Raw genomic sequence first — 21,134 nt, forward strand, 5'->3', positions numbered from 1 at the left:
TTGGATAGTACTCACTGGAGATTCTGCCTTCCTCCATGCCCCCTAGCTCTAGGTTCCCTCTTGAAAGCTTGTAAGCCAGTCACTTCTTGCCTTTGTAGTCCTTCCCTCCCCATTTGGGTATCCAAGTTCCAAGTTGCCCATCTCTGTCTGTGTGTGGAGGGGTGGGAGTGTTTCTTGCTGTAAGGATTTTGTTGCCTCTTTTGAGTCACTGCATTCAAAGGTATAGGTCAAGTTCATCAGATTGACTCAGCTCAATCTTTTTTTTTTTCCCCCCTTTTCTGTCTTCTCCTGGTTGAGCTTTGTTCATCCAGTTATCCGGTCCCGGTCACGTGGGTACCATCTGCAAGTGTGGGTGCTCTTGTGCACATGCCCTCTCTTCCCATCAGCCGGCAGCTCCATTCTCCACTTGAGTCCTCTGTGGCCACGCCACTGACTCTGGGCCCAGGAGTCCTCAGGTCTCCTCACACTAAAGCAGCATGTTTTTAAAAAGTGCCTTGATGGCACTGTGGTTTATGCATTGCGCTGCTAGTTGTAAAGTTGATGGTTCAAACCCACCAGCTGCTCCATGGGAGAAAGATGACGTTGTCTGCTCCTATAAAGATTTGCTGTTATGAACCGTATATTGGGTTGCTATGAGTCAGAATAGACTTGGTGGCAGTGGGTATAATATGTTAAGTAGAATACGTCATTTCCAGTGAGTTGGGATATTAGAAGTAGAAAACCATACATCAAAAACATCTTGGTGTTTTTGAGAAATGGTCATATAATTTCAAAATCAGTAAGCTTGTTTTATTTAGAATACTAAAAAAAGGTGTCATATCCATTAGTTTTAACAATGACCTAGCTATTCTGTTACATCTCACTACTGTTAACTGTGAATTTTCTTATTGTATTATCTTTATTACTATTATTATTTAAGTGTCTTAAAAGCATAATTATTTATTCCAAAACTTTGAAAATAGCTTAAAAGGTTTGTGACTTTGCTATATCTTTTTTTCACTTTTTGATCTTTTAAGGGTTTTTATTCTTTTGTAAAGAATGTAAATGTTTGTATTTTCAAACTTGCTAATTTTCCTATTTATAGTTGATAAAATTTAAAAAATGAGAATCATTCATTATTTCTTGTTTCAACTATGAATAATTTTTCTTGTCTGACAGGTGTTTCTTTTTTTGTTTCCTTTTGGTTTTAATAGAACATTCAAATAAAAACTTTGGCAGATGATGTGGTAAGGTGGTCTTAGCAGCATGTTGTTATATTACCTGTGCATGTTGACGTTTTATTAAATTAAGTGGACATTAAAGCATTAATATATGTGAGATACAAGATTTTGGAGTATTTGCAAAGTATAGTAAAGTGGAAGAATTGTCTTTAGGAAGGATTCTGTTTTTGAATATTAATATAAACAATTATATGAGATCCCAACAATTTTGATATTAATCCTGATATATAATAATCCTGATATAAGTGATGAAAAAAAATTCTATTCCAACTGGAAGACACAGACATGTCCTTTAATGATAGTCAAATATAGTAAATATGTTAGATATAATATTGGAGAAAATCATTTGCCGATAACAAGGGAATTGAGTTCTATTCTGAGCAGATGTGTGCTATCATGTATTTTCAAGCTGAGTCTATTGTAGTAAAACTTACTAAAAGTTACAGGTTCAAAATTTAAATGTACCATTTTATTGCTAGAAAAAATCAAATGGTAATTTAAACAGCGTCAGTGTTTTCCTTTGTAAAGTTACATGTCCACAAAGACTGTAAAATACCGTTAATGCTTTAAGGAGGTAAAAGTCTGTGGCTTAGTGTCATTTTCTTATCATGATATAGCTGAAGGCCAAAACCAATTTTTCCAGATAGAATTGAAGGGCGAAGTGAAAGATAAAATATATATGTAAATAATCTGACTCAGTAAAATGACTAGGACTAAGAAAGTAAACATTAAAATGATATGGAGGGAAAGGAAAAGAGATATGTTGATTTTATGGTCTCTTGCATATTTAAATGCTTTTATGTCCACCATATCTTTCAGTGAAATTTGACTGTTGCTTACGTGCTCAGCTTATTTGGGATTACTTAATTTTTTTCCCCCTTGAGTTGTGTGAAGACATGCTGCATATCGAAATCACCTTAATTTTCCTCAAAAAGTTAAAAGAACATTTGAAAATCAGAGTCCACAGTGACTTAAAGTATTGAATCTTTAAGTTGAAACTGGCTTGTGATTTTAGGGGTCACTTTTTTATTTAATTCAGAGAATTGGTCTTGATTTCTCAAGTTTCAACCCAAGTTTAAAATGTTAATGGTTTATGTGGTCTCTTTGTAAGCAAGCATGTATTCAAAATTTTGTAATCCTAAATAAGCTGCTTAAAACTGCTCAGAATTCTTTCCAAGTATACCTTTTAATTTAAAAATAAAAAAAGAAAGAAAGGTATTCTTTGAATCACTAAAGTTCAAAGTGTATTCTTTTAATGAGGGTCAATATAGTTTGACATAAACTATGATAATTTATGTAATTTTTTTCCCCCAATACTGAAGTAATTTATGAGATTTCTGGAATCATGACAGTGAAGGTACACTGCTATCCTCATATCTAACATGCTTGCTTGTTTAACATGAGCTAAAGGTATGCATGTGCTTCATAACAGAAACCAGAATAAAACTGAGTTGCATTCAGTTTTATGTACATTATTAATTTTATGTTTACTGTGGTGTGGTTTAAATTGGGATGCGTTGTTTACATGTAAATGAAGTCCTTACCTGTATGTGAAATAGCATGCTAATCATTGGAGATTGTACATGGAATCAATGGCTCCAAGTCAATATTCATAAACTAGCAAATTCTTCATAATAGTAATCTATAGGAATATGATATTTCTGTTTACATTTCAGGAGTCCTGGTGTGGTGCTGTGGGTTAGTAAGCCAGACTGCAAATCCATTTGAACTGCAAGGTCGGCAGTTCAAGCTCACTAGCCGCTCGGAAACCCTGTACAGGGTCGCTATAGGTCGGAACTGACTCAATGGCACTTAACAACAACAACAGTTCATTTCCCGTTAATGGAAAAGTTTAACTTTTTATTTATTATTTTCTTGTTAATCTCCGTTGAACTCTCTTTTTAGGGGAGAAAAACTTGGAGTAAAGCAAAAATAATAGTATTAGTCTAGTTGTAGTAGTAGTCGTAGTAGTAGCTATAGTAACAATAAGTAGCAACTAAGCACACTAAACATTAATTTTTTTCAACTTTTTATTGTGGATTGAGTAAATAGGTTTACAGAGAAGATCATCCATTTTATATTCAATAAATCATGCGCTTTGTTTCACCTCAGGGATTACAATCCCTTCCATGCAGTGACAGTTATCCCAATTCCTCCCTGTGATTTCCATTTCCTTCCATCCTCCTTCCTATCCCTTCTCAACTTTGCCCATAGGAAAATGTTGCCCTTTGATCTTGAATATTTGAGCATTCCATGATGTGCATACCTCACTAGTATTGTTTTCTCCCCCATATGTACCTGTCTACTGCTTGGCCGAAAATTGGGCCAAGAGAGTTCCATTCCAGACCTGAAGGGTTGTTGAGGGCCATAGTCTTGGGTTCTTCTAGTCTCTTGTTGTCCAGTAAGACTGGTCTTTTTTTTTTTAAGATAATTTTTAGTTTTGTTCTACATTTTCTCCCACTCTTTCCAGGTAGTTCTAGATCTCCTTCAGAGCAGTAGTTAGTGGTAGCTAGGCACCAACTAGTTTTGGTCTCAGAATCATGGGGACTGGTGTTCAGTTGCTCCATTGATCCACTGTACTTTTGATACCAGATATCTTCAATTTCCATCATTCTTCTTTCTTCCACACATTGTTGCTGTTAAGTGTCTTAGAGTTTGTTCTTACTTATAGTGACCCTGTATAGGGTTTCCAAGGAGTGGCTTGTGAGTTTGAACCACCAAGGTCAGTTCAAACTGACCTTGCAGTCCAGTGCTTTATCCCAGAGACCTGTAGTTGGCACCTTAAGTTGGCTGCTCCTGAGCTTTTGAGGTCCTAGTCACTATTCACCAACATAGGAGTGGAGAACATTGTTTCTATGGACTGTGTTATGCCAGTTGACCATGTTGTTGCTGAGACTGTAGTCCTGAGCACCCAGGCCCAGCAACTCATTGCCTTAACGTGTTTGTTAATATCTAATTATTATCACATTATTAGGTGTGTTTGCAACAAAGGCAAAACCCATGTACAAATATCCTTTTTCACACCCTTATATAAACATATTAACTTAAAATAATCTCACACTAAGACTGTGGTTTAGGTAATACTGTTATCTCTGTTTTAAAGATTAGGGTACTGGTATAGAGAGGCTAAGAAACTTGCAGAGGGTTACTCTTGAAGAGGGTAACTCTGTTAGTAAATGGCAAAAAGCAAGCAAACAACAAAAGTTGCTGTGGAGGCCAACTCAACAGGATAGGGTAGAATTGCTCCATGGAGTTTCTAAGGCTGTAATCTTTACTGTAGCAGACTGCAATGTCTGTGTCTTCTGTGGAGTAGTTGATGGGCTCAAACTGCCAACCTTACAGTTAGCAGCCAAATGCTTAACCACTGTACCACTAGGGACCGTTGTAAGTGGCAAAGTCTAGATTCAAATCCAGGTAGTCTGGCCTCAGAGTCCATGTTCTTCACCACTGTGCTTTGCTGCACTGAGAAATTTTGCCTAGACATTTTTCACAAATTTTTGCCACTTTGAAGAAGAAAAACATTACCATAATTTCCCCTTAGAATTGGGTAGCAGGAACTCTATCATAGTTTCATCGTTGCTACCAACGACACAATCTTCGTTAAACAATCATAGACCTTTGATTATTCAAGATTTTTTTCTTTTAAAACCTACTTACTGTGCAAAGTCCTGGTGGGGCGCTGTGGGCTAAATGCATCATACTGCAAGTCGTTTGAACTGCAAGGTTGGCGGTTCAAACTCACCAGCTGCTCCTTGGAAACCCTATACAAGGTTGCTATGAGTCGGAATCGACTCGACGGCACTTAACAACAACAACAACAACAAAATTGTGCAAAGTAAGAAAGATGGGACTCTCCATTTTACTTTTGAGGAATACTTTTTCCGTACCTTGACTTCTGAGACTGAAGAACTACTTCAAGGTTTCAAAATAGTACAATCTCACATCTGGAGCTTGCTGCTTAAAATAACATTTTGTGAAAAGACAATAATGATATATATTATGCTAAGTGTCATTTTGATGTTTCAATCCTTCATGTTCATGGTTCTTGATCTCTTTCTTAGAGCTTTTTATTTTTCCCCTGTTTGTAGCGTGACCGAATTACAAGTTTTAGAAAATCTACTGTCAAGAAAGAAAAACCTCTCATTCAGCATCCTATTGATTCTCCAGTTGTGATGAGTGAGTTTCCAGCAGCTCAGCCATTATATGATGAACGATCTTTGAATTTGTCAGAAAAGGAAGTACTGGATCTCTTTGAAAAAATGATGGTAAGTTAGACCCCTAATTTTGTTGTGATTTAAAAATGTGTGCACCATGAATAGCTTTAAGTTTGAAGTAGATGTGTTTTTTTTTTGTATGGATCACATGATGGATTTTTTTATGGATTGTGGTTACACCAGTTAAAGAATAGATGATATACTTGATACAACAGAATTGTTTTCAAAAGTCTCTGTTTTTAGAGATAAGGCATTCTTACCGCCTTTTCCTTCTACCGTGTACTCCAGGAGACAGGAGCTATCTTTGTTCACTGACAAATTTCAGTCTCTGGCACATTAAATGAATTTTTCAAATAATTAATTTGTGTGTCTGTTTCTATATAGCACAACAGACCTAAATATACTTCGCTGCAAACAATGCAAAGTGTTCTGTTAGGTATGTGAAATAGAGTTGTGCTGTTGTTAAGTGCGTTCCAGTCAGTTCTGACGCTTCGTTGCTGTTAAAATGTTGGTGAGTCGGTTCTGATTCATAGCAAACCTGTATAGAGTTTCTGAGGAATGGCTGGTGAGTTTAATTCGCCTACCTTGTAGTTTGCAGGAGAAAGATGAGGCTTTCTGCTCCCATAGAGATTTATAGCCTCGGAAGCCCGTAAAGATTTACGGCCTTAGAAACCCTGTGCAGGGTCGCTCTGAGTCGGAACTGACTCCACGGCACTTAATTACCACCACATTGCAGTTCAGTGGTTATCCTACAGTGCCACACCAGAACTCCCTAAGCATTCCCATGCTTTCATTCTTTGTGGGAGCTGTAAGTCTCATCTTTCTCTTGTGGAGCAGCTACCAGGCTCAAACCACAGACCTTGTAGTTCTCAGTCCAGCGCTTATCATTTGGAGCCACCGTGCTCCCCAGAAGGGGTAGATAGACGAATTTAATAACGTTTGTCCTATTGACAACAGTCATACAGCTTACATTTTCTAACATGTTTCCTATTTTCATAGCTTATGATCTGGCTTATTTGTTAGATTAGATAATTAATAAAATATTTTGATTGTTCTGCAGTTTGTGTTAGGAGAGGATTGACATGAGAGCATTGAGCCATATTACATTGACATGTTTGACCAGAGAACTGGAGAACCTGGTTCATTTATTTAAAATTCTATCCCACTTAATCATTGCAAAAATTTCTATTGGTATTTATCACTATTTGGTGTCCTGGTGTGGTGCGGTAGGATAAGCACTGGACTGCTAACTTTGGAAACCCTGTCCAGGGTAGCTATGAGTTGGAAACGACTTGATGACATTTAACAATAGCAACGTCTCAATTTATTTGGAGTCAAAGTCCACAGGAGCTATAATGATCCCATCACCCATACCAAACTGAAAGGTTAGCACTTACTGAAATCTAGCTGTTCTGTGAGAGAAAGATGAGGCTTTCTGCTCCCATAAAGATTTACAGTCTCAGAAACCCTATGCAGGGTCACTATGAGTTGGAACCGACTCTATGGCACTTAACAACAGAGAAGAGTTGATACTAATCCTAATCAATCTCTTCAAAAACATAAGAGGAAGAAACACTACCAAACTCTTTCTATGAATCCAGAGTAACCCTGATACCTAAACTAAGGAAAGACATGACAAGAAAACAAAGTACAGACCAATATCCTTTATGAACATAGAAGCAAACATTTTTGACAAAATTCTAACCAACAGCCTTAAGCAACATACCAAAAATGCATACATACACCATGATCAAGTGGAATTCATACCAGATTTAAAAGGTTGGTTCAACAATAGAAAATCAATCATTGTGATTCACCATATACCTAAAACAAAGGAAAAGAATCATAATATCAATTCATGTAGAAAAGGCATTAAATAAAATTCAGTACCCTTATTTATTTTATTTTTTTAAATTACACTTTAATTTTCTGTTAACAAATGACACCTTATTTTTTTAAAAAATTAACGTACTTATGGATAAGACTAAAGTTCTCTTTGACTACCATCCCAATCCTGTTCTCTACCCTTAATCTTTCCTACATAAATTCCATCCACCAAATAACCTCTGTTATGACTGTTATGTGAATTCTTCAGGACCTTTAAAGTACATTTACGTACATTTATAATCACAAAAAAATGTATCTCATATTCCAACAGATACAAATAATATATATCTCTCTGTAACTTGATAATTTCATTTTGTTTGAACGATCCATGTTACTGTAAATCCAAAAACTGTAAATCCAGTTTACAGCGACCCAAACAACAGTTTCCAATGACAGCAGACTTCCGTGAAGTCAAGCAATCATCAGTTGCATACAAAGGCTCTTTCATATTAATATAAACCTAACATTTCTTTTAATTCCGATGTTATGGTCTAACCTATGATTTTAATTTTACCTAGCCAGATCATTCCTCTTCTGGTAGCTATTTCGGTTGTTTCCCCCACAGTTCACCAATGTAGTCATAAATGACAGTAGTCATCAGAGTGGGCATGTAGATTCCAGGCTGGTGTTCCAAGGATGCCGTACCTTTATCTCTTTCCTTCTTCTTGAGTCCAAGTTTCTATGTTTATCTTTACTTTACCTTCGTTTATGTGGACTCCTACTCTGATTCCTTCTATGTTGTGAACATTCAGCATCCAAATTGCTTCCACCAGACTGCCACGAATCTGTTGAAGTGGATTGCCTTTCTTCCTTCTTTATAGCACCTTCCTCTGCTTTTTCTTGCTCTTGCCACTGATCACTGAGTTCTTCCATGTGTACATTTTATCACATCCCAAATCACCTCAGTGTATGATTTTTTGGTTATGTGAACATACTTATTCTTAGCTCTGTAGGATTGAAGTCATCTTCTATAATCTCTCACTTCTGCCAGGATTTCAAGGTAAGATTTTGGACATTTTTGACTATTATCTTGATTGACTTTAGCGGCCAAGTCTACAAAAAGATCACGGTCATTTTCAGTGATTTGAGAACTGGAGCGTTTTTTCTTTGTTTCCTCAACTACAAAATCATAGATGGCAAGACAGTCAGCTTAGGTTAGAGCTCAAACAAACCGTTTGTGATTCAGAGGAACATCAGAAGGCATCGAAGAATAAATCCCCCAATTATTTGATGAGAATAGTCACTATCTTTTCCATATGTAGTACAGCGTGTTCAATTATGTGTAATTGTGAGTTTTTATTCAAAGTAATTGAAGGTATATTCATATTCTTATAGAAGAAGTCAGGACTGTACATTTCATCCTCATCTTCTTTAGTATAGTCTAGTTTTCTCAATCTACATGATTCAGTGTGCTTTGCTAAAGATGATTTTGGCATATGATGATTGGAATTATAAGGACAAACCACAACTTTATCCTCCCCTGCCTCCTCTGCCCTGGCGTCCAGCTGTTGGAGGCTCCAGCCCAGAGACGCTGTCACCTCTTCCAGAGTCCTGTAGCAACTCTATGGGAACTCAGTCAGCTCTCCCTGCAGCCCCAGCCTCTCCTCCACCTCCTCTCCACCACCGGCAAAGGAGCGGCCTCCATGTCCTCGGTGGATGCAAGAAAGAAGTCCCTTTGTTTATTTTTGATCTTTTTGTTGTGAATTGAGTGAAGGGGTATAGACAAGATTATCAGATTTATATTCAATAAATCATTCATTGTATTTCCCCTCAATGATTACAATCCCTTCCCTGCAACAAAAGTTATCCTGCTTTCCTCCCTGTGGTTCCTATTTGCATTCCATCCACTTTCCCATCCCTTCTCAACTTTGCTCTTAGGCATATGATACCTTGCTAGGGTTGTTGCCCCCGCACCCAATAAACCTATCTTTCTGCTTGACTGAGGGTGAGTTCCTTGCTAGACTAGAAGGGTAGTGAAGGACCATAGTCTCAAGTTCCTGCAGTATCTTTCTGACTGGTAATCCCGCTCCTTTTATTTATTATTTTAATTTTTAATAATTTTGAGCTTTGTCCCACATTTTCTCCTCTATTATCCTCTAAAGTGAACCATTTCAGGGCAGTTGGTAATGGTAGTCTGGCACCAACTAATTCTTCTGGTCTCAGAGTTGTGGAGACTGATGTTGACATGTTCTGTTAGTCCATTAGACTGATTGATTCTAAGTCTCTTCAACTCATCTTTGTTTTTTCTTTTGTACGTTGAGAGACCAATAGCTGCACCTTAGACAGTCGCTCATGAGCTTTCAAGATCCCAGATGCTTCTCACCCAAGTAGAATGTAGAAAATTGTCTTTGTGCACTATGTTTTGTCAATTGACCATGGTGTCCCCTGAGACCATGAGCCCCAGGACCATCAATTCTGTGTCTTAAGATGCTTGATAATATCTAGGAAGTTTTCATCGTTTTGCTTGCTGATGTTCCAATGCATTCATAGTTGTGTTTACATAAAAGGTAAATGCTCATGTACAATTATCCTGTAATTGTAAATTATAAATAAATGTATATATCGCACTCTTCCTCCCTTACACATTCAAGGTCTTAGTGCATGTATCTGTTTGAACACTGTTGTTCCAAGGTTGTGCATATATCACTAGTTACATCTATCCCCTTTAGCCTATGAGTACCTCCCTGTTTCTTCACCTATCTTCAGTATTTTTCTGCCACACCCCCCTTATATATTGCCCTTCCCCTTCTTATACATTGTCCTCCCTGTCACCTGGGCTAACATGTATCTGCGCTCTAGCCAGTGAATTATTCTCCCCTCCCTCCCATCCCTGTTTATCATCAAAGAATGTTTCTTTTAGTATGGAAAACTTTTCTTAAGCGTTTATAATAATGGTCTTCATACAATAATAGTCCTCTTGTGGATTGACTAATTTCACTCAGTATCATGTTCTACAGGTTCATCCATGTTATGAGGGGTTTTGCAGATTCGTCCTTATTCTTCAATGTTGTGTGTATGTACCAAAGTTTGTGTATTCTTCCATTGATGTGCGCTTAGGCTGTCTTGATCTTTTTGCTATTATGAATGGTGTTACATTGAACATTGTTATGTATATATCTACTCATGTCCTGACTCTTTATTTCTTGTATATGCATATATAACAAGTAGGGAGATTCTGGGTCATATGATAATTCTCTTTCCAAGTTTCTGTGGAAGTGACATACCATTTTGCAAAGTGGTTGAACCATTTTACAGTCCCACCAGCAATGTAGGAGGGTCTCAGTTTCTCTACCATTTGGTATTTTCTATTTTTTTTTAACTGATATTAATGCTGGTGTGAGATGACATCTCATTATTGTTTTTTTTCTCTCTTTTTTTTTAATTTAAGGTTTTTATTGTGGATTGAGTGAAAGTTTACAGAGCATATCATCAATTTTACATTCAACAAATCATATACTTTGTTTCATTACATTGATTACAATCCCTTCCATGTACCATCAGTTAACAGTATTTCTCCCTATCTACTTTAGCTTTTTTAAAAACACACAAACAAAAAAAAACAACTCAGACATATATAATAATTTACATCTCCAAAGGGTACATTCTGCAAATCTGCTCCGGGCCACCAGCTCTTAGTCTTTCTCTTCTTAGTCCATGAATCTAGAGTCCTCAACCTCTCCCCTTCTCCACGCCCCCATCTCTGGCACTGCTGCTTCTCTGGATAAGGTCCCTCATTCTGCTTGAGCATTCGTCTCTTGATGGTCCTAGGGTCCTCTGTTTCTGCACTGTAAGATTAACTACTCCCCCTTTTTAACAAAACTTCCACCTTTACAATGTGACAGTCACGATTAGTCATGATAACAGTTATTCACTATTGAATCTTGTGAATCTTATCCCCATCTCTTTTCACCAGACCCATTTAGACAAGATGACTGCTATTCAATGGGGGGACTCTTTCTTTTCCCCCATACTCGTAAACTAAACTCCATCTTGAAACCTTGTAAGCCAGTCACTTTGTGCCTTTATTGCCCCCTCATTTTAGGTAGCCAGTGTCTAAGTTGTCTGTCCCTATATACCCTGTGTACACATAGCATTGATACTTGATTTGAAGACTCTTTCTATCTCTGTTGGTATTTAGAGTAACTACCGCTCTGAGTATAGGTCAGGTTCATCATGAAGATGTATCTTCTGACACTGTAGCTATTTCAGTCTGTTTGTCCTTTCTAGTGGGAATGTCTCACCTCATAAGGTTGTGGATGGGACTCAGGATTCCACCTAAGGTCATATACTCTGTAAAGGCTTTGTATGAGGCCTATTTCACTGGGCAAGTTGTAGAACCCCTTTTAGGTATTCCAATCAGTTATAGGCTGAAATGGGCTTACAAGTTTTCTCTAATCATGTTTCCCAGCATCCCTTTCTATCCCACTCAAGTGTCTATTTTATAATAGTAGGCAAGGGAAACTAATGTTCATAAGGCAGTCAAGGATTTTAGTATCATTTACCCTCTTCAAGCTATACCTAGATCCCTGTATCCCAGAGCCCTGTTGTTCCAAGGTTGAGTATTTATCACTATTTACCTCTGCCCCATTAGGCCATGCAAACCTGTCTCAGTGTTCCCCTATCTGTCTTGTTCTTCTGCCTCCTCCCCGCTTCTTATATTGCCCTCCCCAACACCCAAAGTAAACCCCCTACTCCAGCCCCATTGTGGTTACCTTATATTCTATCAGTTCTTCCGTCCATTTAAGACAGTCTATTTTATCCAGTAGTCTACCTGACCTTCCTACCACCTGGGTCTCTGTTCCTCTGTGTTTACCTCTTTTCACATTGTAATTGTTTTGATCACAGACTGACCTCCCAGATCCTCTGTTCTTATAATTTTATAATGTTCTTGACTCTTCCATTTGTCAACTGAGTTCAGGTTGATGCTGCCATGTATGTCATTTTGTAGTTTTGGGTTCTTGTTGGTTCTCAGTCCACAGAACTTCCTTTAGGATGTTTTTCATAGCACGGTTGGCTTTGGCAAAATCCCTTAGCTTCTGTTTATCCTGGAATGTTTTGATTACATCATCGTATTTGACAGATTTGCTGGGTATAGGATTCTTGGGTGGAAGTTTTTTTCTTTCAGGGTTTTATATATATCTCCCCATTGCCTTCTTGCCTGCATGGTTTCTGTTGAGAAAGCTGAGCTTAATCTGATTTGCTTGCCTTTGTATGTTATATTTTTCTTTTCCCTAGCTGCTTTCAAGATGCTGTCTTTATCTTTGATTTTGGAGAGCTTGATTATTATATGTCTTGGTGATTGTCTTTTAGGGTCTATCCATCCTAGGGTTCGTTGAGCTTCTTAAATGCTTATCTTTTCACTTTTCATGATGTTAGGAAAATTTTCTTCCAGAACCTCTTCAACTATCTCCTCTGTGGGCTTGTGTGATTGATTGTGTTCTGGAATGCCAATAATTCTTATGTTATTCCTCTTCATGTTATCCAACATGAATCTTAGGCTGTCTTCAGATTTTTTTTTATCCTTTGTTGTGTTTGTTCTTCTATCTTAGTAGTGTTGAGAGATTTATCTTGTAGCTCACTAGTTCTGGCTTCTATCTCTTCAATTCTATTCCTTTGCCCTTTCAATGTATTGTCCTTTTCTGATATTCTATTATTAATCATTTGGACCTCTTTCTGTAGGTTTTGAATTGTTTCCAATGCTCTATCTATCTTATTTGATTGCTTCTGTAGCGCTTTCCTGACTTCTTCCTTATTTTTCTCAACTGCATTGTATAGTGTTTTGATACCTTTTATAATCATTTTTAGGAATTCCTTCTCAGGCATTTCCAAAGCCTGCCCATCTTCCAGTATGGAGTGTAGGTCTCCTTCCAGCTCATTTGCCTCAGTCACTTTATCTCGTTTCTGGACATGTGCAGATATGGTCATCTGCTTCTGTTTTTTGTGCAAATTCAGGGGTTATCTGTGGCCTTAAAACTTAGATGCGTATGTATTTTGGTATTTTTTGTGCTTTCTGATTGCCTCCAGGTAGATGTGATCAGGAAATGGGCTTCCCTTTTCACTCTTCAAGATGCCATTGTTGGTAGTTTTGACCTAACTTAGGATTTAATTTTCGGCTTATTTCCTTTTTTGTCTGCTTGTCCTGCTCCACTATCCCCGGTTAGGACTTTTTTCTAGTTGGAAACAGTTCAGGGCCGGCTGTGGCCGTTTGGTTTTAATTGGAAACTGTTTCTTTACGTTTCAAGGAGATCTGTGTGTTTGCGTAGTAGAACCCTTCGAGGGTAAGGCTGGGGTGCCCACTAGCTCAAGCACCCCTATAGTCAACAAAATGGAGGTGCACAGACAGCAAGGGACCAATGAACAGCTACCGAAAGAAAAGAATGTCCACACCTGTATCTCTGCAGTTCTGCCAGGCATCTGTGGCTGCTTCGATCGTTCCCCCTCTTGGTCTTACCCAAGATGGCAGCTCCTGGAGCAGCTGAGCATCCCAAACTAGAAAGCAATGGATTTCTTACTTCTGCAACAAATTCCCCTAGCTGTAAGCCTTCCAACCTTCTAAATATTCCTTTACATGTGGTTTAGGGTTCTGGGACCATCCCCTGAGCCTGCTTGGTCGGGTATTGTGTGTTGTTGCTGGTAGAGCTCTTTACTGCATTTCCATCTGATCTGCCATCTTGTTTGTTCTCTTCATTGTTGTTTTGATTTGCGTCTCTCTAAGGCACTCTGGTAGAGTAGAGCTTGTGTGTCAGGCTGCTAACCTCAATGTTAGCAGTTTGAAATTACCAGATGTTCTGCAGGAAAAAGATGAGACTTTCTGCTCCCATAAAGATTTACAGCCTCAGAAATCCTATACAGGGTCGCTATGAGTCGGAACTGACTCCATGGCACATAACCACCGTTACCAACACCAATGGCTAATGAACCTCTGGTAGTATAGTGGTTATGAGTTGGGCTGCTAATCTCAAAGTCAGCAGTTTGAAACTACCAGCTGTTCTGCAGGAAAAAAAAAAAAATGAGGCTTTCTGCTCCTATAAAGATTTGCAGCCTTAGAAACCCTATACAAGTTGCTATGAGTTGGAACTAACCACACGGCACATATCCACCACCAACCAATGACTGATGGAGTCCTGGTGTGCGCTGTAGGATTAGCATCAGACTGCTAACTACAAGGTTGGTGGCTTAAATCTATTAGCTGCTCCTTGGAAACCCTAAACAGTGTCACTGTGTGTGAGAACCGACTCCACGGCACACAACAACAGCAATGACTAAGGATAATGAGCATTTCTTCTTATGTTTGTTGCCTGCCTAAGTGTCTTCCTTGCTGAATTGGGTTATCCTTTTTTTTTATTTTATTTTAATACTGGTGTAGTTTTCTATAAATTTTAGAGATTAGTCCCCTGTCTAATAATGTTATTGCTAAATATATATATAAGTCTGTGGGCTCCCATTTTACTCTTTTGGTGAAATATTTTGATGCACACAAATGTCTAATTTTTAGGAGGACCCAGTCATTTCTCTTGTCTTATATTGTTTGTATGTTCTTAGTCATGTTTTACAGTACATTTATACCATTGTATTAGAGCCCCTAACTTTGTCACTAGTGTTTTATTGATGATCTTTATAGTTATAGGTTTTGCATTTAAGTCTTAAGTCCATGTTGAGTTTGTTTGTGTATATGTTGTATGATATGAGTCTTATTTCATATGTATGCCAATGGATTTCTAATTTTGCCAGCACAAGTTGTTGACAGTGTGTCGTACTGTGGTGGCTTGTGAGTTGCTGTGATTCTGAGGGCTATGCCACTGGTATTTTAAATACCAGCAGGGTCACCCATGGTGGAAGGTTTCAGGTGAACTTCCAGATGAAGACAGACTAGGAAGAAGGAGTGATGAACTACTTCCGAATATTTAGTCGCTGAAAACCTGATGAATAGCAGAGAAACACTGTCAGATATAGTGGTGGAAAATGAGCCCCTCAGGTTGGAAGGCACTCAAAATGTGATTGGGGAAGAGCTGCCTCTTCATAGTAGAGTTGACCATGATGACGCAAATGGAGTAAAGGAGTAAAGCCCGTGGGAGAAAAACCCGCGGGACCTTCATTTGCTAATGGGGCACAACTCAAAATGAAGAGAAACAGCTGTAAACATCCATTAATAATCGGGACATGGAATGTACAAAGTGTGAATCTAGGAAAGTTGAAAATTGTCAAAAATTAAATGGAACACATAAGTATTGATATCTTAGGCATTAGTGAGCTGGAATGGGTTGTTATTGGCCATTTTGAAGCTGAAACCCACATGGTTTACTATGCCAGGAATTACAAATTAAAGAGGAATGGTGTTGCATTCATTGTCAAAAAGAACATATCCAAATCAGTTATGATGTCTGTGATAGGACATACATGCGCCTACAGGGAAGACCAGTTAATACCACTATTATTCAAATTTACGCACCAACCACTAAAGCCAGTGAGGATGAAAAACAGAAGAATTCTACCCCAACTTCTTCAATATGAATTATTCATACATGCAATCAAGATGTATTGATCATTACTGTTGTTTGGAAATGCAACGGTTGGGAGCAAAGATCAATAGTTGGAAAATATGGTCTTGGTGTGATAGAAGTGATGCTGGACATCGCATGATAGAATTCTGCAAAACGAATAATTTGTTTATTTCAAATACCTTCTTTAGACAGCATAAGAGACAATTATACACATGGACCTCACCAGATGGAATACACAGAAATCAAATTGACTACATCTGTGGAAAGAGACAATGGAAAAGCTCTATATCATCAGTCAAAACAAGGCCAGGGGCAGATTGTGGAACAGACCATCAATTGCTCATATGAAAATTCAAACTGAAGCTGAAGAAAATGAACACAAGTCCACAAGAACCAAAATATGGCCTTGAATATATTCCACTTGAAGTTACAGGTCATCTGAAGAACAGAAGAGTTGTGAGATGACATCAAGAACATACATGAAGAAAGCAAAAACTCATTGAGAAGACAAGAAAGAAGGAAGAGGTCAAAATGGATGTCAGAAGAGACACTGAAACTTGTTCTCCAGCGTAGAGATGCTAAAGCAAATGGAAGAAATGAGGAGGTACAAGAGCTGAACAGAAAACTTCAAAGATCAGCTCGAAAAGATAAAGCCAAATATTACAAAAAAATGTGCAAAGATCTGGAATCAGAAAACCAAATAGGAAGAACACGCTCAACATTTCTCAAGCTGGGGGAACTGAAGAAAATATTCAAGCCTTGGCTTTCATTATTGACGGATTCTCTGGGTAAATTATTGAATGGTGTAGAAAACATCAAACAGAGATGGAAGGAATACACAGAGACACTGTACCAAAAGAAAATGGTTGATGTTCAACCATTTCAAGAGGTAACATATGATCAAGAGCCAATGATATTGACGGAAGAAGTCCAAGGTGCATTTAAGGAATTGGCAAAGACGAAGGCTTCAGGAATTGATGGAATAAAAAATGAAATCTTTCAAGAAAGTGAGGTGGCACTGGAGGCATTCATTCATCTATGCCAAGAAATTTGGAAGACAACTATCTGGCTGACTGATTTGAAGAGATCCGTATTTGTGCCCATTCCAAAGAGAGGTGAGCCAACAGAATGTGGAAATCATCGGACAATCTCTTTGATATGTCGTGCGAGTAATGTTTTACTGAAGGATAATACAGAAACTGCTGCAAGCATACATTGACAGAGAACTTCAAGCCAGATTCAGAAGAGGACATGGAACGAGGGATACAATTGCTGATGTTCGATAGATCTTGGCTGAAAGCAGAGATTACCAGAAAGAGGTTTACCTGTGCTTTGTTGACTATGCAAAGGCTATCGATTGTGTGGATTATGACAAGCTATGAACAACATTGTGAAGTATGGGTATTTCGGAACACTTAATTGTGCTTATGAGAAATCTGTACATGGACCAAGAGGCAGATGTTCGAACACAACATGGGAACATTGAATGGTTTAAAATTAAGAAAGGTGTGCGACAAGGTTGTATGCTTTCACTATACTTATTCAAACTGTATCCTGAGCAAATAATCTGAGAAGACGGTTTATATGAAGAAAAATGTGGCATTAGGATTGGAAGAAGACTCATTAACAACGTGCGATATGCAGATGATACAACCTTGCTTGCTGAAAGTGAAGAGGACTTAAATATGTACTGATGAAGATCAAAGATCAGAGTCTTCAGTATGGATTGCATCTCAATGTATAGAAAAAAAAAATCCTCACCACTGGACCAGTAAACAACATTCTTATCAACGGAGAAAAGATTGAAGTTGTCAAGGACTTCATTTTTCTTGGATCAACTATCAACACTCATGGAAGCAGCAGTCAAGAAATCAAACAACGTATTGCATTAGACAAATCTGCTGCACAAGACCTTTTTAACGTGTTGAAGAGCAAAGACATCAGTTTGAAGCCTAAGGTGCACCGACCCAAGCCATGATGTTATCAATAACCTCATATGCGTTTGAAAGCTGAGCAGTTAATAAAGAATCCCAAGGAAGAATTGATGCATTTATATTATGGTGTTGCAGGAGAATATTGAAAGTGCCATCGGCTGCCAAAAGAATAAACAGATCTGTGTTGGAAGAAATGCAGCCAGAGTGCTCTTTGGAGTCTAAGATGGCCAAACTTCTTCTCTCATACTTCAGACATATTGTGAGTTGGGACCAGTTGCTGGAGAAGGACATCATATTTGTTAAGGTGGTGGGTCAGCGAAAAAGAGGAAGACCCCCAGCGAGATGGATTGGCAAAGTGGCAGCATCAGTGTTCTTAAGCGTGGCAACAATTGTGAGGTTGGCCCAGGATCGGGCAGTGTTTCATTCTGTTGTACATAGGGTTGCTATGAGTTGATACCGATTTGATGGCACCTAAGAACAACAACAAGTTGCTGAAGAGACTATGTATTCACCATTTTTAATATGTTTTGGTCATTTGTCAAATATTATCTGACTGCATGTGGATGAATTTGCTTCTGGGGTATCGATTCTGTTCCATTAATCTGTGTATGTCTTGTTGTAACACTGACAGGTTCTTTTGCCCATTGTGGCTACATAATATATTTTGAAATTGGGAAGGGAGAGGCCTCCAACTTTCTCCTTCTTAAGTAATAATTAGCTATTCTGAGGTCTCTTTCCTTTCCATTTAACGTTGCTAATCAGTTTTTCCATCTCTTTCAAGAATGATGTTGGAATATGAATTGGAATTGTATTATTTGTAGAGTTCTGGCGTGGCACTGTGGAATGTGCTGGACTGCAAAGTCAGTTTGGACCGCAAAGTTGGCGATTCAAGCTCACCAGCTGCTCTTCGGAAGCCCTATGAAGGGTCGCTATGAGTCGGAACAGACTCAAGGGCACTTAGCAACAACAACATAGATTGATTTGGGTAGTGTTGACATTTTCACAATGTTAAGCCTTTCTATTTATGAGCATGGTATATTTTTGTAAGACTTTTATAGTTTCTTATATTGTGTTATAGTCTTCTTTCTGTACATCTTTTGTTTCTCTGGTTAGATTTATTCCTAAGTACTTTTTCTTTTGGGTGACTGTTGTAAATGGTGTTGTTTCCCTGATTTTCTTTTCAGAGTTGTTGTTTTTAGTATAGAAGAATCCAACTGATTTTTGAATATTGATCTCATACTGTCCCGCTTTGCTGAGTACTTTCAATGAGTTGCAATAATTTTCTTGCTGAGTCTTTGGAATTTTCTATGTATAGGAGCATAATATCTGCAAATTGATGGAGTTTTACATCTTTGCCAATTTGGATGCCTTTAATTCTCCTTTTTTTGCCTTATAGCTCTGGCTAAGACTGCCAACACAATATTACGTAGGAGTGGGTGATAAAGGGCATCCTTGTCTGGTTTCTATTTGCAAAGGGAATGCTTTAATTTTGTTTGCATTGGGAGTAATATTAGCTGTTGGATTTGTATACATGCCCTTAATTTTGTTGAGTGATTTCCCAACTATTCCTATTTTGTTCAGTGTTAAGTTAGGAACAGATGTTGGATGTTGGATTTTGTGAAATGCTTCTTTCTGCATCAATTGATATGATCATGTGATTCCTTTCCTTTGTTTGTTTATGTGGTAGATTATATAGATTGTTTTTATAACCTTTTCTTGCATGCCTGGTATGAATTCCACTTGGTCATGATATGTTGTTGAATTCTATTGACTAGGATTCTATTAAGGAGCTCTCTGGTAGTGTAGTGGTTACGAGTCAGACTGGTAACCTCAAGATCAGCAGTTTGAAACTACCAGTGGTTCTGCAGGAGAAAGATGAAGTTTTCTGCTCCTATAAAGATTTACAGTCTTGGAAATCATATACAGGGTCACTAAGAGTTAGAACTGACTCCACAGCACATAACCACCACCACCAGGATTTTATTTAGAATTTTTATATCTGTGTTCATAAGGAATTGTTGTTGTTGTTAAATGATGTTGAGTGGGTTCCGATCCATAGCAACCCTGTATAGGGTTTCCGAGGAGCCGCTAGTGAGCTTGAGCCTCCTACCTTGAAGTTCAAACTGACTTTGTATTCCAGCATTAGCCTACAGTGCCATACCAGGATCGGTTTATAATTTTCTTTTTAGTGATGTCTTTGCCTGGTTTTGGCATGAGGACTATGCTTACTTCATAAAATATATTCAGGTGTTTTTCATGCTTTTGTATGTTCTAGAATAGTTTGAGTAGAATTGCTGGCATGTTTATTGAATGTTTGATGGAATTCACCAGTAAAGACATCTGGACCTGGCCATTTTCTTGTTGGGAGTAATTTAAAGACCTGATTACTTTATTCTTTTTGTTATAGGTCTGTTCATGTTTCGTTCTGTGTTAATATAGGCAGGTTGTGTGTATTTCTAAGATTTATCCATTTCTTCTAGATTTTAAAATTTGTTGGGATACAATTCTTGATAGTATTCTAAGTTTTTATTCCTGTTGACTCTCTTGTGAAATCACCTGTATCATTTCTTATGAATTTTGTTTGCAGGTTCTCCCTCTCTTCTTTTGCTATGTTTGCCAATGGTTTGTCAATTTTACTAATCCTTTAAAGAACCAACTTCTTGTCTCATTGATTCTGTTTATTGTTTTTCTATTTTGTAATCCATTTACTTCTGATTAAATCTTTATTATTTTTTTTCTTGTGGAGGCTTTAGGCTAACTTTGCTGTTCTTTTTCTAATTGTTGGATATGTTGTGTTAACGCATTGATTTTGGTTATTGTTTTGGATATGTGTGTTTATTGCTATAAGTTACCCTCTAATTGCTATTTTTCCTGTGTCTAAAAGATTTTGGTATGTTGTGCTTTCATTCTCTTTTGATTCAAGGAATTTTCAAATTTCATTTTTTGTTTGGTCTGTTACCCTATAGTTTGTAAACAGGGTGTTATTCAATTTCCATTTATTTGATTTTTCTCCCCTTGATCTTCCTATTATTGACTTAAAACTTTATAGCTCTATGATCTGAATGGTGAAAGAACACAACCGTGTCGCACACCTTTCCCAATTTTAAAATATTCAGTGTTCCCATGCTCTGTTTGAACAACTGCTTCTTGGTCCAGGTACAGATCCCTCAGAAGTACAATTAACTGTTCTGGAATACTCATACTTCTCAATGTTGTCCATAGTTTGTCATGATCCACACAATCGAAAGCCTTCGCGTAGTCAATAAAGCATAGGTAAACATCCTTCTGGTATTCTCTGTTTTCAGCCAAGATCCATCGGACATCAGCAATGATATCTCTCGTTCCATGTCCTCTTCTGAATCCAGCTTGAACCTCTGG

At 37.9% G+C, this 21,134-nt stretch overlaps 1 protein-coding gene and 1 pseudogene across 1 annotated transcript in view; one reads left to right on the top strand and one right to left on the bottom strand.

Moving 5' to 3' along the window:
* The window catches only part of DIAPH2 (diaphanous-related formin 2), a 1,391,152-nt gene that overhangs the window by 77,637 nt on the left and 1,292,381 nt on the right, over nt 1-21,134 (top strand). Inside the window, exons 2-3 of the mRNA XM_006872015.1 lie at nt 1,194-1,226; nt 5,309-5,485. Coding sequence (XP_006872077.1) covers nt 1,194-1,226; nt 5,309-5,485 — 210 coding nt within the window. The remainder of the gene's footprint in view (nt 1-1,193; nt 1,227-5,308; nt 5,486-21,134) is intronic.
* LOC102837272 lies at nt 7,419-9,306 on the bottom strand (annotated as a pseudogene).

This window comes from Chrysochloris asiatica, unplaced genomic scaffold, assembly GCF_000296735.1.
Source record: "Chrysochloris asiatica unplaced genomic scaffold, ChrAsi1.0 scaffold00180, whole genome shotgun sequence".
Classification (NCBI taxonomy): domain Eukaryota; kingdom Metazoa; phylum Chordata; class Mammalia; order Afrosoricida; family Chrysochloridae; genus Chrysochloris; species Chrysochloris asiatica.